The sequence below is a fragment of the Coniophora puteana genome (genome assembly GCF_000271625.1).
Source record: "Coniophora puteana RWD-64-598 SS2 unplaced genomic scaffold CONPUscaffold_19, whole genome shotgun sequence".
In the NCBI taxonomy this organism is placed as follows: Eukaryota; Fungi; Basidiomycota; class Agaricomycetes; order Boletales; family Coniophoraceae; genus Coniophora; species Coniophora puteana.
In genome coordinates this window covers 370,833-390,947 of record NW_006913071.1, presented here as the reverse complement: position 1 = coordinate 390,947, position 20,115 = coordinate 370,833, and the positions used below count along the sequence as shown (strand labels likewise).

The window sequence follows — 20,115 nt, the reverse complement described above, 5'->3', positions numbered from 1 at the left end:
GGACTGGAGAACATTGGGAATACTTGTAGCGGAGTTAAGGTGTATTAAACCGTCTACGAGGTTCGTCCTCTTCGTGTTAGCATAATTTAATGGCATAAAAATTGCGGATCACTCTGGATTAGTAGCCATGAGAGCCCTCGACCAAATTCAAATTGGACACCTTGTCGAACTCGAATGTGAACTCAAAGACGGAATGTTCCTTAAATTGGTGGTTTCCTTCGAATCTAAGTTGAACCTTGCTATCATCGAGGTTTGCGCCATGAGTCGAGGCGTGTTTTGCATTTCGGCCCAGCTTTCCTCTTATTCGCATCCCTTTATAGCTGCAGGACTACCAATTGCCTTCTCGCAGCATTCTGTCTTCGTTCATCTTTTGTCGCCCCGATATGCGTTCAGGATGTCATTCTTCGAGTTCGGCGCATACAAGAGACGTCTGATGTAGAGTCCACTAAAACCGTCGTCTCATTTTGCCTTCCCTCTTGCTTGGTATCCTTCCTTTGATTCGTTCGGCCACCTTTGAGGAGAATATTTGACTGGTCGTAAGTCTCGCTATGATGACTCGATGACTCTGGTCGGCTTGACACTTTGCAGAGCCTCAACCGTGTTTGCACCGTCGCAGACAGCGCATGCTAATGCAGTGAGTTAGTACTTCTGGAAGTTGCTTCTGGCTGTGTCTTATCAATGGAATCAGGTGCTAGTGTCGCAGATCAAGCAACGACCGCTGTCATCTCGTCTTTCTATCAAATACGAGTAATACACCAGCGCGGTGAGGGGTACATGTTTAAGGCATGGAACCGGGATGACTAATTTGTCGGGAACAGCTGTTCAGAAGCAGGTCAAACTTGTAGATATGGTCTGTTCATATTTGTCACAGACTCGTGCACATGAAGGCTGTATGTTTTGGTTTATTTGCACATTCATATGAGGAGCTCATGGTCAATAACTGCTTCATAGACCTTTTTTGGTGTTTCAAGTTTTCCAAATTAGCGTTGGCCATCGGACTCGTTCTCCTCTGCCTGATGGGTGTGCTTTGCTTCCGCGTAGCATGTGCTTCATTTATATTCCTGTTCAACGTCTTGGGTTGGAGCGTTGGCTGGGACTCAGCGAGCCCTAGCGAGTCTTTCCGTCGGCTCATCTTCGCCGAGGTTGCATTGTACGCAGGAGGGGTTTTATTCAAGTATCACTGGAGCTGTTTGATGGAGCTGAACGTCCGCCACCATACATTCCGCGGGGGTGCTACTGCCAGTAGTCGTTGCAGTAGCTCAGCACTGGCACTTCGTGGGGTCGGAAGTTAGAAGTGGCGAAGCTAGTTCTTACGAGTGGACTGACGGTTAACTCTTACTATGCTAAAGTGATAGAGCGTAAAAAAATTGAGCCTTACGTATAGCATGCTCAACGTGTTGACGTGTGGTGGATTCGGAGCAAACGCGTCTTGTAACTACTAAAGAATCGAGAGCTGTTGTGTTCGTATACTATAGGCTGGCCAGAGGGATGCGCTGTGCAGAGATCCGGTGCTGAAAAGGGTTCCAGTCGGGTATTTTTGGGACATTATCGCTGCTTGAAAGCGCTGTGGCGCTCGCGAGCGCGAGTGCAGTGCGGGTGCCTGATTTCTTGGGCGGAGCCGCACAGAGTCGCACTGATTGGTTCGGGAATTGCTTTTAGGTACGTATCTACAACAAAAGTACAGAGAGTTCAGGGAAAGCTCGGCTTGACCGACAGCTTCGGGTGGATATCCATCGCGGCGCAGATCAAAGTGCGTGAAATTATTTCGAAGCTACGCTACCGAGAATCTCCATGAGGAAATTTGGCACTGCTGGTGGATTATAATAGTATGAGGTGACCTCGGAAAGGACAACACATACACTCCTACACTGACACATGACGAAAGTGGATCATTGCCCTGATTGCTTTGAAGGGCGAGCTTCTCGTGTCATTAGCACTGATATGTAGCCAAGGTGTAACAATACTTCCCTAAAGAAGCTCTGCTTCGTGAATCAACATCTGATGTCGTACTCTTCTTAAGAAAGAGGTGTTGATATGGAAGCTAGATAGACGCTCGGGCTGTTATTATTCTACTTTATCTAGGAGCATACAAGAGGTGTTTTTCGCAAGGGCCACGAAGTCGTCCGCTTCCCTCCCCTCTTGTTTAATTGCCACTCAATATCCGATAGCACTGATATATTCGACAATGCTCGACTGGTCAGTCAATTCTCGCTACTACTGATACTTCGACGGTGTACACTGACTTTGATAAACTACTCTAGGATCAATCGTGCTCGCTTTGCTGTAGCCAGCGTACGCAACCGCAGTGGGTTATCTTCATTGTTCTATGTCATTTAGTCTCACTATGGCGTTAGTTGTCAGCGTCGCGCAACGTGCGGCGCATGCCGCTGGTTCGTACATACGCGAGACCAGCGCATACCAGCGAGGCAAGCGAAACTATATGTTTTGTTTGAAGTGTCAAGAAGTGCCTACTGAATTCCGGCTCAGTGAGGCCATATGTTGAACCTGTCTTTGATAGGGTTTCTTCTTGGGTATTGAATGCTCGTCATCGCTGTGCGTGTTCATCTCTGCAGTTATGGTTCAGGAACGCACGCCAACAGTTTTACAGATCAGCAATGGTGCGAGAGGCACCCCATTCTGGCTAGCATCGTTAATGCTACTCTCTTTATACTGCGTGTTGTGGCACCCTTTTTCGTTACCCACCCAGCCGGAGTCGCTTTTCTGACCATTGTGTGCGGGATAGCAATGCTGCTATCAACTTGATACATGGAAGGTATGTATATGTGCAAAGGTCGTATTCCCTCGAACTAGCTTTATTTATGTAGTCCTTGGTCTAGTTATGCATAGGGGGAGTAGCCTAATAAGTTCTCAGAACTTCTTCTGGAAATATTGTGGATGCCGTTTAATTAAAATTTGCCAGGACAGTGATACTTGTTTTGGAACTTACCAGGGACATATTTTGAGTAAGTTCTGGCAATTTCCCCTTGACACGGGCAATTTTGCCATATAGGGTAATTCACTCAAAATATGTCGCCGCTAAGTCCCAAATAAGTATTGCTTTTCCTGCATAATAAAACAAAAATACGTCTTCAACAAGTCCACCCTAAGTCCTAAGAGCTTATCGGGCTATTCCCTCTGTGTATGTGATGCGTAGTAACCACATCTAGTTCCCCACGACATATGAGACAGATTATATGATATCTGTACGTCTTTGTACCCAATTGATCCATGCACCAACGCATTGTTCCTCGCTTGTGGCCTTGGTATTGATCTCTTCGACACTGAAATAGACCATAGTATGTCGTTTGGTAGCTCGGTAATTTGCTCTGAAGACCATGGTGTACATGGTGTCGGGATCCGAGGATGCACCACCTTTGAAGCGGATTGGACGACTGGAGAAGGACGGACAACGGGAGAAGGGATGACGAAGATGGAAGCTAGGACGGGAGAAGAGAAGGAGTATTGGTGGAGCAAAAGCGAAGCAAGCGTGCAGGAAGCAGGAAAAGGGAAGCAGGAATTGTAAGTACTGTGGTGGTAAGCCGGCTGCTACAAAATCTGACTCGGGCATATAGGTTCTCTTTTTAAGCACATCGTTTCAAATACGAGGCTTCACAGGCGGCTCAGACTGTGAGTGTTCTTTTTACTCATTTGCTTGTAACGTCTCAGGATCACTATAAAGTGAATCATGGTGTAAAGGCCGTCTATCCTTCCCTTCTTCTCATTCACCGTCTGTAAAGTGGGTTAGTCCAACACATACAGCTTCGGAGAACCACTAACTGTGTGACAAGGGCTAGCTAAGGTCCCATCAAATTTCCCGCAATAAACAGAAAGTTTCAGACGCGGTTAGTGTCGATAGAATAACCTTTATCATGACTGTCACGCTGAATCTACTGTGGATATACGCGTCTGCCTCCAGACAAGGCAACCATCATGGTCACGATGATAGCTATGATCGTAAAATTCATAGTGTGGTTGGTTCGCTTGTTGGGGTGGGGCGCCGCGGGCGTCGCCCGAGGCTCGTGGGCTGCTGGAATCCAATCGTTTTTTTATGGTGCGTGGACCCGGGGTTTTTTCTCAGGCTTCCAGTCCTTCGGTGCTAGTATGTAAGAAGTAAGTGCTTTAGACGTTTCACGCTTGAAATGAAAGCTGAAACAATGCCAGTTGCCTCTTGACCTGTCAAAAAAAGACGAGGTGAACGAGTTTCCGACAGCCTGACCAGTATATTGCCGCGAATCCATCTCGTTTTGTCGTTTTATGTTTCTATGTTTGGTTGACGAAGAGAAGTGCTATTGAAATGTAGTGGTGTCTATGAACCTTTCTTGCATGCTTGATCTTCGTCACCGAAAACCGGCCCGTAACGCCTCCTACTGGTTATATTAGTTTCGCTCACAGTCATTCGTCGGATTTTCCGAGCTTCAGGCCCACATACAGCGCTTGTTAGGCACTCAGAGCTTATGTGAACAGCTCTCCATATTTGGTCCCGGATTGAGCATCTCGACACGTCGATTCTAAAGTCTGTAAAGGCCGGTGGTACCATGTGTTAGCGTTCACTCGTAACCAGGCGGGACCACTCTCATCTTTCCCTACCATCTGCATCTGAGTTGAAATTCACTCGCCGATACGTGCGGATGCCGTGCTAACACTCTACAACTTGGTACCTTGACCTCTTTTCCTATTCGTTCTTAGCTAAAGGATCTGTCACCGTGTAAATGGGGGCGTCCAGTCGTAGCCATACACAAGTCAGTGTCGCCACCGGCGTCAATCTACTTATTAGCGCACAGCCCCGCCTCGGCACTCGCCGCGCTGCCAGCGAAAGGTTTTGCACTTGGACGCATGCTGTCTGGCCATCGTTGATTTTAGGAACATTCGTGCAGCTTTCGGCGTTAACTATTGGTATTCTGAACTCTGCTCCGCTTCCGTCGCCCGCGCTTACAAGTCGGGTTTCGTGGTGTTTGTTTCGACTGGAGGTCAGTTTGCTACGTATTTCTGACTGTTCCCACCTTATTGACATCCTGCAAGTTCTTGGTTTCAGAACATTTTTCCCCTTCCCCTGAGGTTTGACTGCATGTATATTCCCGTCCTTAGCTCGCATGGCGGGGTACAAGAGTTCACGGATCTCAAAACTCTGGACCTGATGCAATTGTCATGCACATGTCCAATCGCAAGCCTACTGAAATCTGTATAACTGGTGGCGAAATTTCCGTCGTACATCCACATCTGCTCGGTTGATGCTCGGTGTTTTACGACGCCAAAACCGCTCTAAAAATATAGTCTAGCCAAACAATTCTGCAATGTACGTGACCACCACGCCACACGGGGATCATAGTCGCGCTCACTAGGAATGCAGACTCAAGTCGCATGCGATGCCCCGCCAGCTCAGAGGTTTTATTTCGCATCGCGGACTGATAACCAAAGGCACTAGACAAGGTATAAAAGGGAAAGAAAACGACGCTGTATCTCAAGTTCAACAACTCTCCCGTTCAGAAATCGTTCAACATTCGACTCTCACATCGAAGCTTACCGATTTACTCTAGAAACAGCGACATCAGTCTCATAACTTTATCAACCCATCTAACGATGCGTGCCTCATTAACCTCTCTTCTTGCCCTCGCCATCGTCGTCGGTCTCACTGCCGCTGCCCCCGCTGAGGAAGCGAAACTGCAGCGTCGCTTCACAGACCAGCGTATGACCTACTATTACCCCGGCGTTGGCGCGTGCGGATACACCAACACGGACACCCAATATGTGGGTATTTAATTCCTGATGCCGTACGCATCCGAGCTGAAAGGTCGTGTTTGTTACTAAAGGTTGTCGCTTTGAACCCTACGGTGAGCACTCGCTGTAATTGCATCCGCAACCGTACGACAGCTAGCGCGGCGTTTTATAGGATTACGCCAACGGAGCAAACTGCAACAGGTCCCTCACTATCACGTACCAGGGCAACTCTGCGATTGCGACTGCCGTTGACTTGGTACGCACCTGTTACATACCTTCAGCTCCAAATCTTCATTTAATGTGCTCCCTGGTTTTCAGTGCCCAGGATGCGCGGCAGATGGGCTGGATTTATCTCCAAGCCTCTTCGAGGTCTTTGCTGACCTTAGTGTCGGTGTCATCTACGCTGACTGGAGCTGGGACTAAATGAGGTGCATGGCTCGAGTCAGGGACCCCGCAGTTCGGAATACGTCCGGAGTTCAGAGGTGTTGGAGGTGTTGGTTTTTTCCTGTTTATTCTTGTGTTTCTTGGGTGACCCTCAACGGTCAAATGTGTGCAGTACTGTACTTGAATTAGGGTGATATGAGTCGCTGGGCGACCTGCTTTATTGATATATCTTGGTGTCATCGAAGTGTGCCTCAGCTAGTGAGATCAGTGTGGGAATCAAGTCAGCCGACTTGGTAGCCCACCAGAGTCGGACGACGTAAATCAGCTATGTTAAGAACGAATTGTATATGGCCAGTATATTTGGTGAAATTTCCACGTACAGAAACTTCTACAGACACCGAGATCGTCATGCATGACTATGTCCCGAGAATCTGGTGTACAGATACATTCAAATTCGCCTGAAATCGTCATGGATGATTCACTTTCAGTTGTCACTCGCGACTTCCTGCTGCGGTTATGGAGCGGAGAGAACATGGATTTGACTGTATGGTTCGACACCGGTTCGTTACAGTATTGAAGAAGTATGGATGTTGACCTTTAGCAGCTTCGATAGGCGTTAAAAGCCGCGGTATGTCAAGCTCGCGTTAATCCATAGCTCCCCGCGTCTCATTCCTCCTAGACCGGCGGCTTCATTATCTTATATACACAAAAATGCACTCCTCTTTCACTTCCCTTCTGGCTCTCTCCATTGTCTTGGTGTCTACTGCAGCAGCACCGCATAGTCACTCAGACCAACTCATGCGTCGTTTCTCGGGCCAGCGCATGACTTACTACACCCCCGGACTCGGAGCATGCGGCGATACCGATACTGCCAGTCAATATGTACGTAACCCAGTCATACCCGAGAATTTAGCCTGAATTGTGGCTTCTGCCGTTGGGAAAGGTCGTTGCTTTGAGCCCTGAGGTCAGCATGTACTCTGCTGTATCTGTATCTGTTGATGGTATGACGACCGACACCACATTTATTATAGGTCTACGGCAGTGGAAGCAGCTGCGGCAGCTCCATTACAATCACCTACAACGGCAACTCCGTAGCTGCAACCGTCGTCGATAAGGTGCACGCCTAATCTAAACTCTCTGTTGAAGATAAATGCTTAGCTTCTGACTTGTTTTCAGTGTACTGGATGTTCAGGAGACGAGCTGGACCTGTCTCAAGGGCTATTTGAATGTTTTGCCGATGCCAGCGTTGGTGTAATTTATGGCGAATGGGAATGGAACTGAGGTCCGAGGCTGGGGTATCATATTTAGAGCGAATTTATTCGGATTACTGTGATTACGTGCCAGTAACACTCTCATAGAATTTTCCGTTGTCTGAACGACTTTCAACGGTCATCTGTACATCCTGTGTTAGTATCGTACTCGTACTTGCGCAGTATAGCAAGGGTCGCTGGCGACCTTTTATTGATACAACTTCGTGCTAGTGCTTGAGCGCACTGGAGTGCGCGGAAACGCAGATTTCGTGCTTCAGGTTTGCGATGAGCATCACTTGCGTAGAACATCGTATTTTCCCTCAAAACTCCGATATGGATCAGCTTTAGCGTGAAATATGAAACCAATCTGGTTTAGTAGCAAACGGAATACAAGTAGGTGCCTACGGGCCCTGAGCGGTTTTGTGAACAGAGAAACACTCTATATCAAGATTTGTTTCGAATGTGATAATGAGGCGATATGATTTCACCTAAATTCTACAAGCGCTTCAAACACGATGGCTACACGTTGTTAAAACCAAAATGGACCAAGTAACATCTTCGATGCTCCCATTTCAGCGAAAGAAGTCCGGTTTTCGTTGCGCAGATCTCATCTGTGGAGCTTTTCGCTGCCCTCTTTCTATTCGATTGGAAAGGCGGCCAAACAAAACACGTTTTATGAGGCGGTCACCTGTCTGCTTTTAATAAAGCTCACGGTGCCGTGTTCCATTGCAAAGAGACGCCTTAAAAGTTCTCAGCCTTGCGCCATCATCCCTGTGCCCGCTCTACTTTCTCCCTCCCTCCCATTCAATGGGCTCCATACAATCAGTTGTCAGCACTGTGACTCCAGCTCTTGCAGCTGCTTCAAGCGCTGTTTCAAACCTTCTCAATGCCATACGATCCATTCTACCCGGCAGAAACCCGACGATCTTTAACATCGAGGAATCTAACAGGCTCCATCGTGAAAGGGAGCAGAGAGAGCGCGCCGCACACGCTGCAAGGGAGGAAGCGGACCGGCTTAGGCGAGAAGCAGAGGCAGAGGCTCGGAGAGCGGAGGAAGCGAAGTTGGATAGGGAGCGTAAGAGACGGGAGGCGGAAGAAGCGCGAGAAGAGAGGCGGATAAAGACGGCGGAGGCTGGAGATGTCGTTTCTGCCACTGAGGATATGGCAGGAGACGCTCTAGGAGAGATGGAGGACAAGAAGAATGAAGCCGAAGGGCCGTCGGATATCGCCGAGGGTGTGGTCGAAGAAGCGCCAGGCCTGCCGCAGCCCGCCCCATACCAAAACCAAGATAGCCGCGTGGAAGTAGCAAGGCAAGCGGCTGAGGCTGCATTGCAGACAGCTGAGGAAGAGACTCGACAGGCGAATGCCGCTAAAGAGGAAGCGGAGGAGCTGCTTCGGAAGGGCATCCAACCCATCGTTATGCCTACTGTAGCCGAGCTCCAGGAAGCCAAGCGCAAGGTCGAGTACAGAGAGGGGATGTACCACTTTGCCGTCGCTGGTAACGCAGGGAGCGGCAAGTCGTCGCTCGTCAATGCCCTGTGCGGGCTGCGAAACCGTGCTAAAGGCGCAGCGAAGACGGGAATCACGGAGACAACGCTGCGCATGTTTCGCTTTCTGGATCCGAACCCACAGAACCGTTTTGTCTGGTACGATGTTCCTGGTGCAGGAACGCTTCAGGTTCCCGACTGGCAGTACTTCAACAACCAAGCCTTATACGTGTTCGATGCGCTCATCGTCCTCTTTGACAATCGGTTTACGGAGACGGATATTGCCATCCTGAGCCATGCCCGTCTTTTTAAAATTCCGTGCTACATCGTACGCTCGAAAGCAGACGTGCATATTGGAAATTTGGTCAAGGAGATGGAGGAGATGGAAGACGAAGACGTAAAAGAAGACGAAGACGACTGGGAAGGGATCGACGACCCGGAAGGGAGGAAGCGCAAGGCCAAGAATGATTTCGTACGGGGGACGAGGAAGAACGTGCGCGAAAACTTGGAAACGGCGGGCTTGCCCGATCAGAGGGTATACATCGTCTCCAATGCGACTTTGCGCACGTACGTCGTAACCCAAGGGGGAGATTCGACGGCCTTGAACAAGGCTTGGGAGGATGTCATTGACGAGGTCGACTTTGTACACGATGTTTTGGGAGACGCATGGAAGCGTAGGGGAAAGGTTAGCGAGGAGAGTGAGAAAGGAACTCCCATGACCATCGCTAGCAGCTGGGGTGCAGCGCTAGCTATGTAAATATCTGCTGGCAACTATTAGTCCGTATAGTGTGTATAGCTACTGTAGTTGCGTACCTGTACAAGGTTCGTTACAAAAACGTATCCCGTATCCTGGGCCAAAATGCGGAAGATCGGGAGGAAGCCTGAACGTGGAAAAAGGTTAAGGCGTAGTTTGCCCGCTAAGGGCCCGTTGGGTCTAGAACATTGAGCATTCCTAGGCGACTTGAGTGTGGCATGGAACTTCTCTACCGAACAGTCTCTCGGGGATCATAGCGCTGGATGGGCTCGATCATGAGGCAGTAACGGCTAAGTTTGTTAGACGCTCAGATAACGTCGTACTTTGGCGCTCAACCGACAAGAAATGTACCGCATTGGAACGTGATTGGGCTGGAGCACGCCACATTTCGGATCCACACAGCATACTGGTTCCATCCAGAAAGTCTTGGTCGGTCTTCTTTGATCGTGTACCTATTCTCCTTCTCGCGATTGGATGGACGGCCATGTCTTCGTGTGGCCGCGGCGCAAACATGCGTTTTCCTGCCGTTATGAACATAACACCCTAACCCTGCCAGCCGCTTTCCGCCGTCACATAACAAGGCGTACATTTGAAGGTTTTCTCCTGTAATCCCACCTCTGACTCGATGGGCGCCGCTGTCTCAGTCATCGTCCCCCTCGCTACAGCCGTCGTCGGTATCATATCCAGCCTCCGGTCCAAACCTGCCGGAGAAAATCCCACCCACCACGATATAGAGGCGGCGAACAGGCTCAGAGCCGATCAGGAAAAACGTGAGCGAGAAGCCCAAGCAGCCAGGGAAGAGGCAGATAGGCTCGCGAGGCAGGCAGAGATGGAGGCTCAGCGAGCCCGAGAGGCGCATGCTGCCATGCAAGCTGCGCAGAGAGAGGCGGAGCGCATCAGGTGGGAAGCCGAAGAAGCACGTGTTGCTGCTGAGCACGCGGCTGAAACTCAGCGACACGACGCGCAGAGAAGGGAGCAGGAGCTGATGGAGGAGGCGAGGCGGGCGTCCGAGGCAGCACAGCAGGAGGCGATGCGTCAGCAGCAGCTCGCTGTGGAGGAGAATAGGCGGGCGGCTGAAGCTCAGCGCGCTGCAGAGGCCGCTGCACGAGTAGCCGAGCAGGAAGCGCGTGCGGCGCTCAAGGCGAAGGAAGAGGCAGAACGACAGCTCCGCGAGGGCATCCAGCCTGTTGTCATGCCTTCCCAAACAGACCTCGAGGACGCTAAGCGTCGCATTGGATACCGCGAGGGGCTGTATCACTTCGCCGTTGCTGGCATCGCGGGGAGCGGCAAGTCGTCGCTCATAAATGCCTTGCGCGGGTTGCGCAACCGAGACGCAGGTGCAGCTGCGACTGGTATCACCGAGACGACTTTGCGTGTTGCTCGCTTCCCGGACTCGGACCCGAAGAACCCGTTCGTTTGGTACGACATCCCAGGCGCGGGCACCATGCAGGTGCGGGACTGGCAGTACTTCAATCAGCAGGGGTTATACGTATTCGATGCCCTCGTCGTTCTCGTCGACAACCGCTTCACCATGACGGACGTCGCCATCCTTCGCAACGCGCGCCTCTTCGGGATTCCGTGTTACATCGTTCGCTCTAAAGCGGATGTGCACACGCGCAACGTGATGATTGAGATGGGTTATGATAGCGATGACGACGAGCAGGATGCGAGCACTCGCTCTACACTTGAGTATGCAGCCAGGGATCACTTCATCGGAGCGACGAGGCAGAACGTCCGGGAGATCCTACGCGCGGCGGACTTGCCCGAGCAGCGGGTGTACATTGTGTCGAACTCGACGATGCTCAGCGTGACCAAAGGAAACGTCACGACGAAGGTGGGGAAGAAGATTATTGACGAGTTCGAGTTCCTGCAGGACTTGTTGGGCGATGCATATAAGCGTAGAGGTAACACAAAGCCCAAAGGGTCGCCTGGCAAAACCCCATAACCTGCCAAACAGTGTGAAGGCTTAGTTTGGAGCATTGTTGAATGAATCGAAGACGTGTTACAGTCGTTTGCTTGCATAAGGGCCTGTTTTTTTTGTAGTATCTTGATAGCACGCTACGTAGCCCACGTATGTCTTCGCAAGTACATTGGTCTGTACCCACGTTGGACCTGCTCGCATGCTTGTGAGGAGAAAAAAAATCGGCAAATGCCGAGACGGAACAACGCTTGCCACTTCGACGCTCAGCCTCTTTCCGTGAATCGTCCCCCTCTCTGAATCAGCCCTCATTTCTTGTGTTCTCTCTATCACATCGATATCATCGTGAGCTACAGCTGAAGCATCCAGTGATCATCTCACTGGGGCATTCCGTCACGCCAAGTTGGGGTCGTCACCAGCGCCGGGTTGCATCTCAACGCATGGGCACCGGCCACGTTGCCAACCAATGTACTACACAGTACTCTCGGCTTCAGCATTTACCATCGGTCTTTTAGGGTGTTCTCCGTTTTCGTCATCCGCGCTCATCGACCATTGTGGCCGACACTCTTATATTTTGGTGAGGCTGGCATAGTCTAAAATGTCTGGCTATTCCCGCGTTTACAGAAAGAAACTCCAGTCACTACACACAATACTATGCAAGCTGAAAACTGGCAACCATCCATGGCAACGCTAGACAGAACTACACCATCCTGCTAGAAAGAGCCTTTGCTATCTGTCTTTCCTCCGGGTCTACGCTCCTGCGCTTTGCTGAACAACTCCGTCAAGAAGTCAAATTCGTCGATCATCTCCCCCATCTCGGTGCTCGTAACGTTTCCCGTGATGGCGCTGAGCAGTGTTAAACTCGACACAATGTACACACGCTGCTCGGGCAAGCCAGCCGCGCGCAAGTTCTCCTGTGTACTCTCCCTCATTGCGGTAACGAATTGATCTCTGGCGGCACGCTCGAGAGTCGAGAGCGTCTTCGCTTCGCTGTCGCTATCGTAGCCGTTATCACTCATTATCTCCCGGATACGCTGGTCCGCTTCGGAGTGAACAATGTAGCAAGGGATATTGAACAGGCTTGCGTTGCGGATGACGGCAATGTCGGTCTTAGTGAAGCAATTGTCGATGAGGACAATGAGAGCGTCGAAAACATAAAGGCCTTGGTCGTTGAAGTATTGCCAGTCACGGACTTGAAGCGTGGCCGCGTCTGGAATGTCGTACCAGACAAAGGGATTCCTCGGGTCTGAGTCGGGGAACTGCGTTTCGCGGAGGGTGGTCTTGATCCCCGTTGCAGAAGTTGCACCATCATCGCGGTTTCGCAATCCGCGCAGAGCGTTGATGAGGGATGTTTTCTTGCTACTAGCGGTACCCGCAACGGCGAAGTGGTATACACCCTCGCCGTATTTGATGCGACGCTTTGTATCCTCGAGGTCTGCTGTGGAGGGCATAACAAACGGATGGACCGTCTCTCTTAGCTTTTGCTCCGCTTCAACATTTGCCTCCAGTGCGGCGCGTGCTTCCTTCTCTACGGCTCGTGCAGCTGTCCCTGCAGCGCGCTGAGCTCCAGCAGCGCGCGCCTGTTCCTCTGCTGCTCGCGCAAGTGCCTCTGCCGTACGCTGAGCTTCATCGGCTCGCTTGTGCAACTTGTCCGCGACCTGCTGCTGACGCACTGCCTCTTGCTGAGCCTCCTCGGCCACCTTCCTGGCACGTTTTGCCACCGCCTGCGCGGCCTGCATAGCCACCTGCGCCTCCCGAACACGCTGGCCCCCCATCTCGGCCTCCCTCGCCAGCTCATCTGCCTCTTCCCTGGCTTTTCGCTCCTCCCTTTTGAGTTTCTTCCGCCGCTCTAGTATTGCGTTCGCTTCTTCTACTGCAAGGTGTGTCGGATTGTCGCCTGCGGCTTTGGATCGAATGGAAGCTATGAGGGTGGGAATGATGAGGGATGCCATCCCTGAGACAACACCGCCCATTGCTGTAGTGGCTGGTCTAACGTTCGAGGGAAGAAAAGGGGAGAAAGGTAGGATAGGAAATAAGAAGCGGAGAGTATGGCAGGATATAGGTGTTTTCACTGAGGTCTGGGTACGGTACATTTGGGGTGCTTATATATTTTGAGAGAACCCGCGAGGCAAAGCTGAGTCGGAGTGAAATAGACGAAAGGAGCGTACGGGTCGATTTGCATTAATGCGTACAACAATGAAAAGCCAGAATGGGAAGGAGGACAAATGAGTACAAAAGTTTAAGTAACGAGTAAGGTCGAAGAGATCAGGATCGAAGCAGGTACGGTTGATGTGATAAAGGTGGAAGCGGCAGAACAGGTCAAGGTGGGTAAAGGTTGAAGCAGGGCACATTTTGACCATGCATGCCATGTTGAAGCGGTGGCGCTGTGAGCGCGCGGTCCAGGCGCACCCGAAGAGCGTCCCTTACAGAGCTAAGGTTGAAAGAAGATTATTCAGGTAGTAGCAGGATTCAAGGTTTCGGGTTCTAAAGCCTGAACAGCAGGAAAAATCGTGTTTGCGTCAGGGCCATATAAATTTATGCTATCTACACAAATCCCATAAGTAACATGCCTCGTTCAAACCATGTTTTGTCAGTGTTTAGGTACTGTAATAGTTATCGATGCACAGTACTTGGCACCAGACTTTTGAACAATCTACGACGTGAGTTACTCTACGACTCTGCCCCAGCGCCTTGCCCAGCGCTCTTATGGAGCCACCAAAGATCGCTCAGTCGGAGTTGATGCAAATGAGGACCAAACTGGAGACCTCCCCGAGGATATAGGCCGTCTAGTTATTCTTCGTGCATGTCGTTCGCGGAGTTCCGTCAGAAAACGGCACGTTGAAATCATGTGAGATATGCCTTACACTGGCACGAGGAGGGAACGAGGATCATGTAGCTGCCATCTCTAAGACTGCGAAATTACGGGTAGCTACCTCGAGGTCAAGCCAGCAAAACTTTGAGAGGCCTGTTGATATTTGGTATGACTTCAATGTGATGAGATTGGTAAAAAGGCTGGCAATATTAAAGACTGATGCACTGATTTTGAGTGGTCGAGTGCTTGTTTGAGTGTGTGTCCGGAAGACCTGTGTCGACATACCTTCGGAATATGCCGAGCGAAAAATGTCGCGTCGCGTGAGTTGCCCCAATGGCCTGGCACAAACCTTCATGATCGATGATCTCTTCATGGCTGTATTCTACTGACCCCGGCTACAGGGCGATGAGGAACACTCTTCTTCACCTCGGCAATTATAGCTAAAGGTCATATCTCCTCGACTATTCCTCAAGAGGCGATGTCAGACCTACCTGTAGTGTTATATCCGGACTCGAATCAGTATGGCTATCGCACGGGGCTTGGGCAGCCTCTCCATCGAAAACTCATCGCCTGTCGTGGATTTGGTCTCGCTCTGAAGTCTATAATCTAGGCTGACAACCGACATTCGTTCTCGGCGCGGCGTTTCCGCACTTAAGTGGTGCCTCGGTCGTAATACAGCGACACTCGTCATGATCAGCACGAAGCGTACTCCCGCAGCAAGGTGGAGCTCTCGGCCTGATCCTGTCGCACAGAGAATTCAAACTTGTTGCAGCTTGTTGCTTTGATATCTCATCATGACTCGTTTACCGATCGCAGGCACATCCTTAGAAGTCTCGGACAGAGTAAGGCACAGGAGATCTCTCCACCGGTCGGGGTCTCCATGTGCTCTGACAGGTTCTATCCATCTTCATGACGACGCGCAGGTACACATATGAGGTATAAAAACCGGACGCGTTCGTTTTTGTGCTGTTCAGTGTTCACGACAGCAGCCAGCTCTTGCATCCCCATCTCGTCTGTCTCAGTTCACGCCTAACGTCATGTTCTCCAAGACCCTCGTCCTCCTCGGTGCTCTCGGCCTCGTCAGCGCGCAGAGCTTCACAAACCAGAACATGACCCAGTTCAGTCCTTCGAACAAGACCCTCGCATGCGGTCAGACGCACTCTGATACTGAATACGTATGCTCATTCACCCTCTTTTGGAAAAAATACACGGAGATCCTGATGATTTGATGCGTGAAAATAGGTCGTCGCTCTTCAGGCTACTGTAAGTCATCCATTGATGATTCCAACCCTGCTACTTGTGAGCCCGCGCTGAATTACTCGCGCTACAAAGATCTGGAGCGGAGGTTCTCTGTGCAACAAGACCATCAACATCAGCAATGGCAAGGGTCTCTCTACGAACGCCACTGTGGTCGACGAGGTGCGTCTCTGCTCCCAGACTTGAATAATACCGGCTGTTAACATAATGCTTTCCTTGATGGCATCGTCAGTTCTTCACTGGAAACGCCGAGGACCTCGAGTTGGCGCCGAGCCTGTTCAGGTTCCTGACGGGACCCGGCGTCGACGTTCCCAACGTCGACTCGTTCTTGGCGGACTGGAGCTGGGTCAACTGAGCATATGGCTTCCGAGTCCGGGGTGCTTCGTCCCTGTTGTTTAGGTATCACCAGAGACCATTAGACGGGAGGACGCTTGATTTGGATAGCGGTGGAATATCCTCGTTATACCCACTCGATGGAGGTGGCAATTAGACTGTTTTGCAAGGTCCTGCTTTGGATGTATGGTATTAGATCTTGCGGTGAGCGCTGACTCTGCCACCGGTACTTGAGCAGCGTAGTTTTCCGGTCGCTCAGTCGCTCTCGGCTTGATGATATATGACAATACCGACGGCTTCTCTGCTCGGTGTTGGTGTCTCGTCAGAGGCGCCCTATCGAGCCACCATTTCCGAGTGGGCCCTTCAGTTTCCATGTCGTTGCATTGAGCTGCGTAAATCAACATCATCAGTGACAGCATAAGGAGTCCGCCATGGCGAAGAAACGGCACGTCATAGGTTTGTAAAGGCGAAGATAACATCGCAACCCTATATCATCGATGACTCACCTATGAGCGATACTGGCTTCGAGAATACAAAGAAACAGTCCTCGTGCAGATACGTATCCGCGGCCAAGCTCGACCCTCTCAATAGCAACTGCGGCGTCCGTTCCGAAGCTTGGAACACCTGCGGACGCCGGATTACTTCATCGGCGTTTGCCGCGTCAAACCTGTTTCTCCGAGTCTCCGATTGGTCTCCGACGTCGTACGGTACTTTGGCATTCCGTTTGCTTTCCGTCTCTCCACCATTGACCAGGACCATGCTCATCATCGCGCCATCGATTGTTTGGATCCGACTTTCCACACTGGGGTTCTTGCCAATAAGGCTCCGCGGATGCTTATAGAGGACTTGTAGAGGCACGATCAGAGTGCCGGGATACAAACATCGCCGTGCCCTAGCGCTCCGTCGCTCGACCGGCAACCCATCATTGCACCATCGCTCATCGACCTGGTACCATCTTCGTCGTCGCCCTGCTAACGTGACCATCTTTGTGCCATGGAGAACTTATGGACACTCTCGGCGACCCACAGCGCTCCAGGTCCCTGGTACATGCAGTGCGAAAGCCTGATTTGCGTCCCTCCTCGGGCCCGAGCTGCCCCTCAATCCGCTGGGGTGCTCTGGGTCTCCTCGGGCCTTGGCTCTTGACCTTAGTAAGGAACCAAAGGTTAATTCTCACTTAATGGGCAACTTTGATCGGCGACCTCGTCTCCGTCGAGAGCGTGGTTTCCGCTTCCGAACATACACCGTCGAGCACGTATTATAATGTAAGTACCCCTGGAGGCTCTCTCAGGACAATTGTCCCCATTATGTCCACTGGGACGACGACCTGGGATGGACATGCACCTGCTCGGCTTCCTGGTCTCGATGGTTGCGTGTTGCAGAAGGCACTCCGTACGCTGTCCTCGGCTTCTTCATTTTGTGGGGGACATCTCGAGGCTTCGACATATACACCCTCCAAGTTCTTCATTCAGAGATATTATATGGCGGAAGCGTACCTTAATGCTCCGCCACCCAGCACCCACCAGGGCAACACGCCAGCCTCCGACACTCCCGTGAGTAACCCCATAATTATCGCGCGACGCACTGCATGCAGCCCGCGGGGATCAAGGTCCCCGTTTGTTATTTCGTTTCCATGAGTCATGCCACAAACGGCGTGTTCTCCGCATGGCTTGTGCGTTTGTTTCATGGCAACTTCCACTGCTTTTCTGTTGTTTGTTTTCTCATTGGCTCCTCTGCCAGGGTGGTTTCCGGGAGCCGCTGGTGTATAAAAGAGCGAGGATATTGCGCGTAGGGAGGTGTCTGCACTTGTCCAGAACACGCGCTTAGGCTTGACGCCCCAGACACTACACCACCGCGACAAGTCTTCCTGCTTAGACGCGCTCTGCTCTACCACTACTCCGTATTCTTATCCTTCAACGCAGCGCGACACCAGCGCGTGTATACAGCCACCACACTAGACCTAGACCTAGAACGCGACAGAATGTACGCCCCCATCACCGCCACGTGGATCCTCCCCCTTTTCCTCTCCCTCCTCGCCCTGCTCGGCACGGCCCTTGGAGCACCGGCGCCTCTTGTCCTTCCCAGCGAGGTCGACGTTAAAGCTAACGCGAATGCGACCGCTACAGCGAAGAGCGAGCTGGAGAGCCGACAGTATTATTCGGAGCAGCGGCTTACTTATTATGAGCCTGGGCTGGGTGCTTGTGGGTGGGAGAGCACGGCTGACCAATGGGTGAGTCCGTGATTTTTGGATTTTGGATTTTGGATTTGGATTTGGGTGTGGCCTCGTGGCTACGGCGTTGTCTTGTTTCTGTTGTTTTGGGGGATTCGGGCGCTGACGGTGTTTTTTTGTGATATATTTAGGTCGTGGCGCTGAGCGTGGATGTGCGTGTTTTTTTTATTTTCCCCTGACTTTTCGCAGTGCGTGTTTTGTTCTGACGGTGCTGCAGATGTACGGCTCGGGCGGCTACTGCGGACAGAGTGTTACGATTAATTATAATGGGAACCAGCAGACTGCGACTGTCGTTGACGAGGTGAGCCTTCCCCCCAGTGTATGATCCTCATGTGTGAAGAAGCTGAGCCACGTTCGCAGTGCGAGGCGTGCCCGTACGGCGGGCTGGACCTCTCGCAGGGCCTGTTTGGGTCGCTCGCGGCGCTCGAAGTGGGCGTCATATACGGGAACTGGTGGTTCGACTAGACTAGAACGCGCCTGCATACCGTCGCTCCAAACATTATGAGTGGGCTGGAACCGCCACCATCAATATTAGAAGGCTAGATGCACAGCGCCGGAAAGCTGGGGCTTTTATTTTTTATGTGTCTTTTGTGTGTGTTATGGATGTATGTAGTTTCTACGCACGCAGTCTTTCTTTTGTGTCTTCCTGTCTTTCATTACCTCTTTCTTTTTTTGGTTGTTGTATTGTTCTTTGGGTGTGGCCTTGAAGGTCGCTGAACGGCGGCCGGTCGTATTGTATTGTGTCGTATCATAGAGGTGTTACCTGTAGACGTAGATTTTGTGTAGAAATCGATTATAGTCGTGCTTTCCTAGATATGTCGAAATGTGATACAAGTCAATGAAGTTCGTTTCGTTCGTGTAGTTAGCCGTATCTGCCTCAGGTGCCTCTGGAGTCGAACATGAAGGCAAGGGTCGAACATGAAGGCAAGGGTCGAGCATGCTCACTTCCGAAGCCCGACAAGGCCCGGAAACACGCGTGAGACAACGCCAGGTTTTGACCACTTTCTCTTCCTCCGCGTCGAGGGCGACAACGAACCATGAACGTTTTCCTGCCTTGTCGCCCCTCCCTCGTCCGCCATGCATTTTCAGGCCTCGGAAGGCGCACCATGAGCTCTGCACGAGACGCTCCAACAGCCGCAGCGGCCACCACCACGCTCAACTTTCTCTTCCCCGGTGTAGAGGCCGCGCTCTCGTCCACTGGTACCTCGACCGCAGCGCCCTCCACCTCCGCCATCACCTCCCCCTCCTCCGCGTTCAAAGTCGCTTCCACCACCGCCGCAGCGCCGCTCACGCTCCCCCCGCCCTCCGACCCGCTCCTCTCCTTCCTCACCTCGCTCCTCCAACAATCCGGGAACCGCACGCGCGCCTCCGCCCGCGTCTCATCCATGCTCCTGCACATCCACGCCCTCACGCGCGCGCCGGCCCTGCCCCTCGTGCGGCACGCCGCGCTCGCAGCTGCGCCCGCCGTGCGCCTGAAGAGCCACAAGCGCGGGTCGAAGAACGTGCAGATGCCCGTTGCGCTGAGCGAGAAGCAGAGGATCAGGGCGGGGCTGAAGGCGATGCTGAAGAGCAGCGAGGGGAAGCAGGGCAAGAGCGTGCAGGAAAGGATGGCGCGGGAGGTGGTGGGTGTTGTGAGGGGCGGTGGGGGGGCGTTGGAGGGGAAGGCGGTTGTGCATCGGGTGGCAATGGTGAATCGGTGTGTCTTTCTTTGTTTTCTTTGTTTTGGATGATGTTCTGACGCGTGTTTGTGTAGTGGGAACTTGTCTGTGCGGTGATACGCCTTGCGCTGAATTTCCGGATGGCGGCGTCCTGTCTTTGGGGAATTTGTGGGAGCTGGTAGCCCGGGCTCAGGCTCATGCTCGAGGAACGGATTGGAAAGTCTGCTGCGATCACTCATAGATGTCTACACCTTATCCTGGTCTCCCTCACATATAATATCATCGCCCATATCACCTTGGCCTTCTTCCTTCGCTCCGAA

At 51.8% G+C, this 20,115-nt stretch overlaps 9 protein-coding genes across 9 annotated transcripts; 7 read left to right on the top strand and 2 right to left on the bottom strand.

Annotated features, from left to right (window-relative positions):
• Positions 1-5,577: 5,577 nt before the first annotated feature.
• Positions 5,578-6,138, top strand: CONPUDRAFT_159919 (plant expansin; the record flags this gene model as incomplete). Its single annotated transcript, XM_007777041.1, has 4 exons — positions 5,578-5,745; positions 5,808-5,828; positions 5,888-5,971; positions 6,034-6,138. 4 exons carry the CDS (start codon positions 5,578-5,580, stop codon positions 6,136-6,138), a joined length of 378 nt encoding a protein of 125 aa, XP_007775231.1.
• Positions 6,139-6,810: 672 nt separating this feature from the next.
• CONPUDRAFT_77909 (plant expansin) lies at positions 6,811-7,380 on the top strand (the record flags this gene model as incomplete). Its single annotated transcript, XM_007777040.1, has 3 exons — positions 6,811-6,981; positions 7,131-7,214; positions 7,276-7,380. The coding sequence occupies 3 exons, from the start codon at positions 6,811-6,813 to the stop codon at positions 7,378-7,380; spliced, it is 360 nt and encodes a 119-aa protein (XP_007775230.1).
• A 519-nt stretch (positions 7,381-7,899) lies between these two features.
• Positions 7,900-9,593, top strand: CONPUDRAFT_169986 (uncharacterized protein; the record flags this gene model as incomplete). The annotated part of the gene is made up of 1 exon (XM_007777039.1): positions 7,900-9,593. Exon 1 carries the CDS (start codon positions 8,157-8,159, stop codon positions 9,591-9,593), a length of 1,437 nt encoding a protein of 478 aa, XP_007775229.1. The 5' UTR covers positions 7,900-8,156.
• A 1,189-nt stretch (positions 9,594-10,782) lies between these two features.
• Positions 10,783-11,535, top strand: CONPUDRAFT_66986 (P-loop containing nucleoside triphosphate hydrolase protein; the record flags this gene model as incomplete). The annotated part of the gene is made up of 1 exon (XM_007776917.1): positions 10,783-11,535. One exon carries the CDS (start codon positions 10,783-10,785, stop codon positions 11,533-11,535), a length of 753 nt encoding a protein of 250 aa, XP_007775107.1.
• Positions 11,536-12,221: 686 nt separating this feature from the next.
• CONPUDRAFT_67020 (uncharacterized protein) lies at positions 12,222-12,959 on the bottom strand (the record flags this gene model as incomplete). The annotated part of the gene is made up of 1 exon (XM_007776919.1): positions 12,222-12,959. One exon carries the CDS (start codon positions 12,957-12,959, stop codon positions 12,222-12,224), a length of 738 nt encoding a protein of 245 aa, XP_007775109.1.
• Positions 12,960-15,357: 2,398 nt separating this feature from the next.
• Positions 15,358-15,932, top strand: CONPUDRAFT_77906 (uncharacterized protein; the record flags this gene model as incomplete). Its single annotated transcript, XM_007777038.1, has 4 exons — positions 15,358-15,495; positions 15,563-15,583; positions 15,653-15,739; positions 15,810-15,932. The coding sequence occupies 4 exons, from the start codon at positions 15,358-15,360 to the stop codon at positions 15,930-15,932; spliced, it is 369 nt and encodes a 122-aa protein (XP_007775228.1).
• Positions 15,933-16,037: 105 nt separating this feature from the next.
• CONPUDRAFT_77905 (uncharacterized protein) lies at positions 16,038-17,549 on the bottom strand (the record flags this gene model as incomplete). The annotated part of the gene is made up of 6 exons (XM_007777037.1): positions 16,038-16,083; positions 16,127-16,298; positions 16,417-16,878; positions 16,937-17,054; positions 17,252-17,369; positions 17,404-17,549. 6 exons carry the CDS (start codon positions 17,547-17,549, stop codon positions 16,038-16,040), a joined length of 1,062 nt encoding a protein of 353 aa, XP_007775227.1.
• Positions 17,518-18,881, top strand: CONPUDRAFT_85781 (plant expansin). The gene is made up of 5 exons (XM_007777036.1): positions 17,518-17,579; positions 17,648-18,137; positions 18,269-18,289; positions 18,355-18,438; positions 18,498-18,881. Exons 2-5 carry the CDS (start codon positions 17,889-17,891, stop codon positions 18,600-18,602), a joined length of 459 nt encoding a protein of 152 aa, XP_007775226.1. The 5' UTR covers positions 17,518-17,579; positions 17,648-17,888; the 3' UTR covers positions 18,603-18,881.
• Positions 18,882-19,150: 269 nt separating this feature from the next.
• Positions 19,151-20,051, top strand: CONPUDRAFT_140419 (ribosomal protein S7). The gene is made up of 2 exons (XM_007777035.1): positions 19,151-19,833; positions 19,892-20,051. Exons 1-2 carry the CDS (start codon positions 19,175-19,177, stop codon positions 20,034-20,036), a joined length of 804 nt encoding a protein of 267 aa, XP_007775225.1. The 5' UTR covers positions 19,151-19,174; the 3' UTR covers positions 20,037-20,051.
• The last annotated feature ends 64 nt before the right edge of the window (positions 20,052-20,115 follow it).

Coding starts and splice junctions, on each gene's coding strand:
- CONPUDRAFT_85781 (XM_007777036.1), top strand. CDS start 17,889: ATGTACGCCCCCATCACCGCCACGTGGATCCTCCCCCTTTTCCTCTCC. Junction 18,138..18,268: donor AGAGCACGGCTGACCAATGG/GTGAGTCCGTGA, acceptor TGATATATTTAG/GTCGTGGCGCTGAGCGTGGA. Junction 18,439..18,497: donor CTGCGACTGTCGTTGACGAG/GTGAGCCTTCCC, acceptor CCACGTTCGCAG/TGCGAGGCGTGCCCGTACGG.
- CONPUDRAFT_140419 (XM_007777035.1), top strand. CDS start 19,175: ATGAACGTTTTCCTGCCTTGTCGCCCCTCCCTCGTCCGCCATGCATTT. Junction 19,834..19,891: donor CGGGTGGCAATGGTGAATCG/GTGTGTCTTTCT, acceptor TGTTTGTGTAGT/GGGAACTTGTCTGTGCGGTG.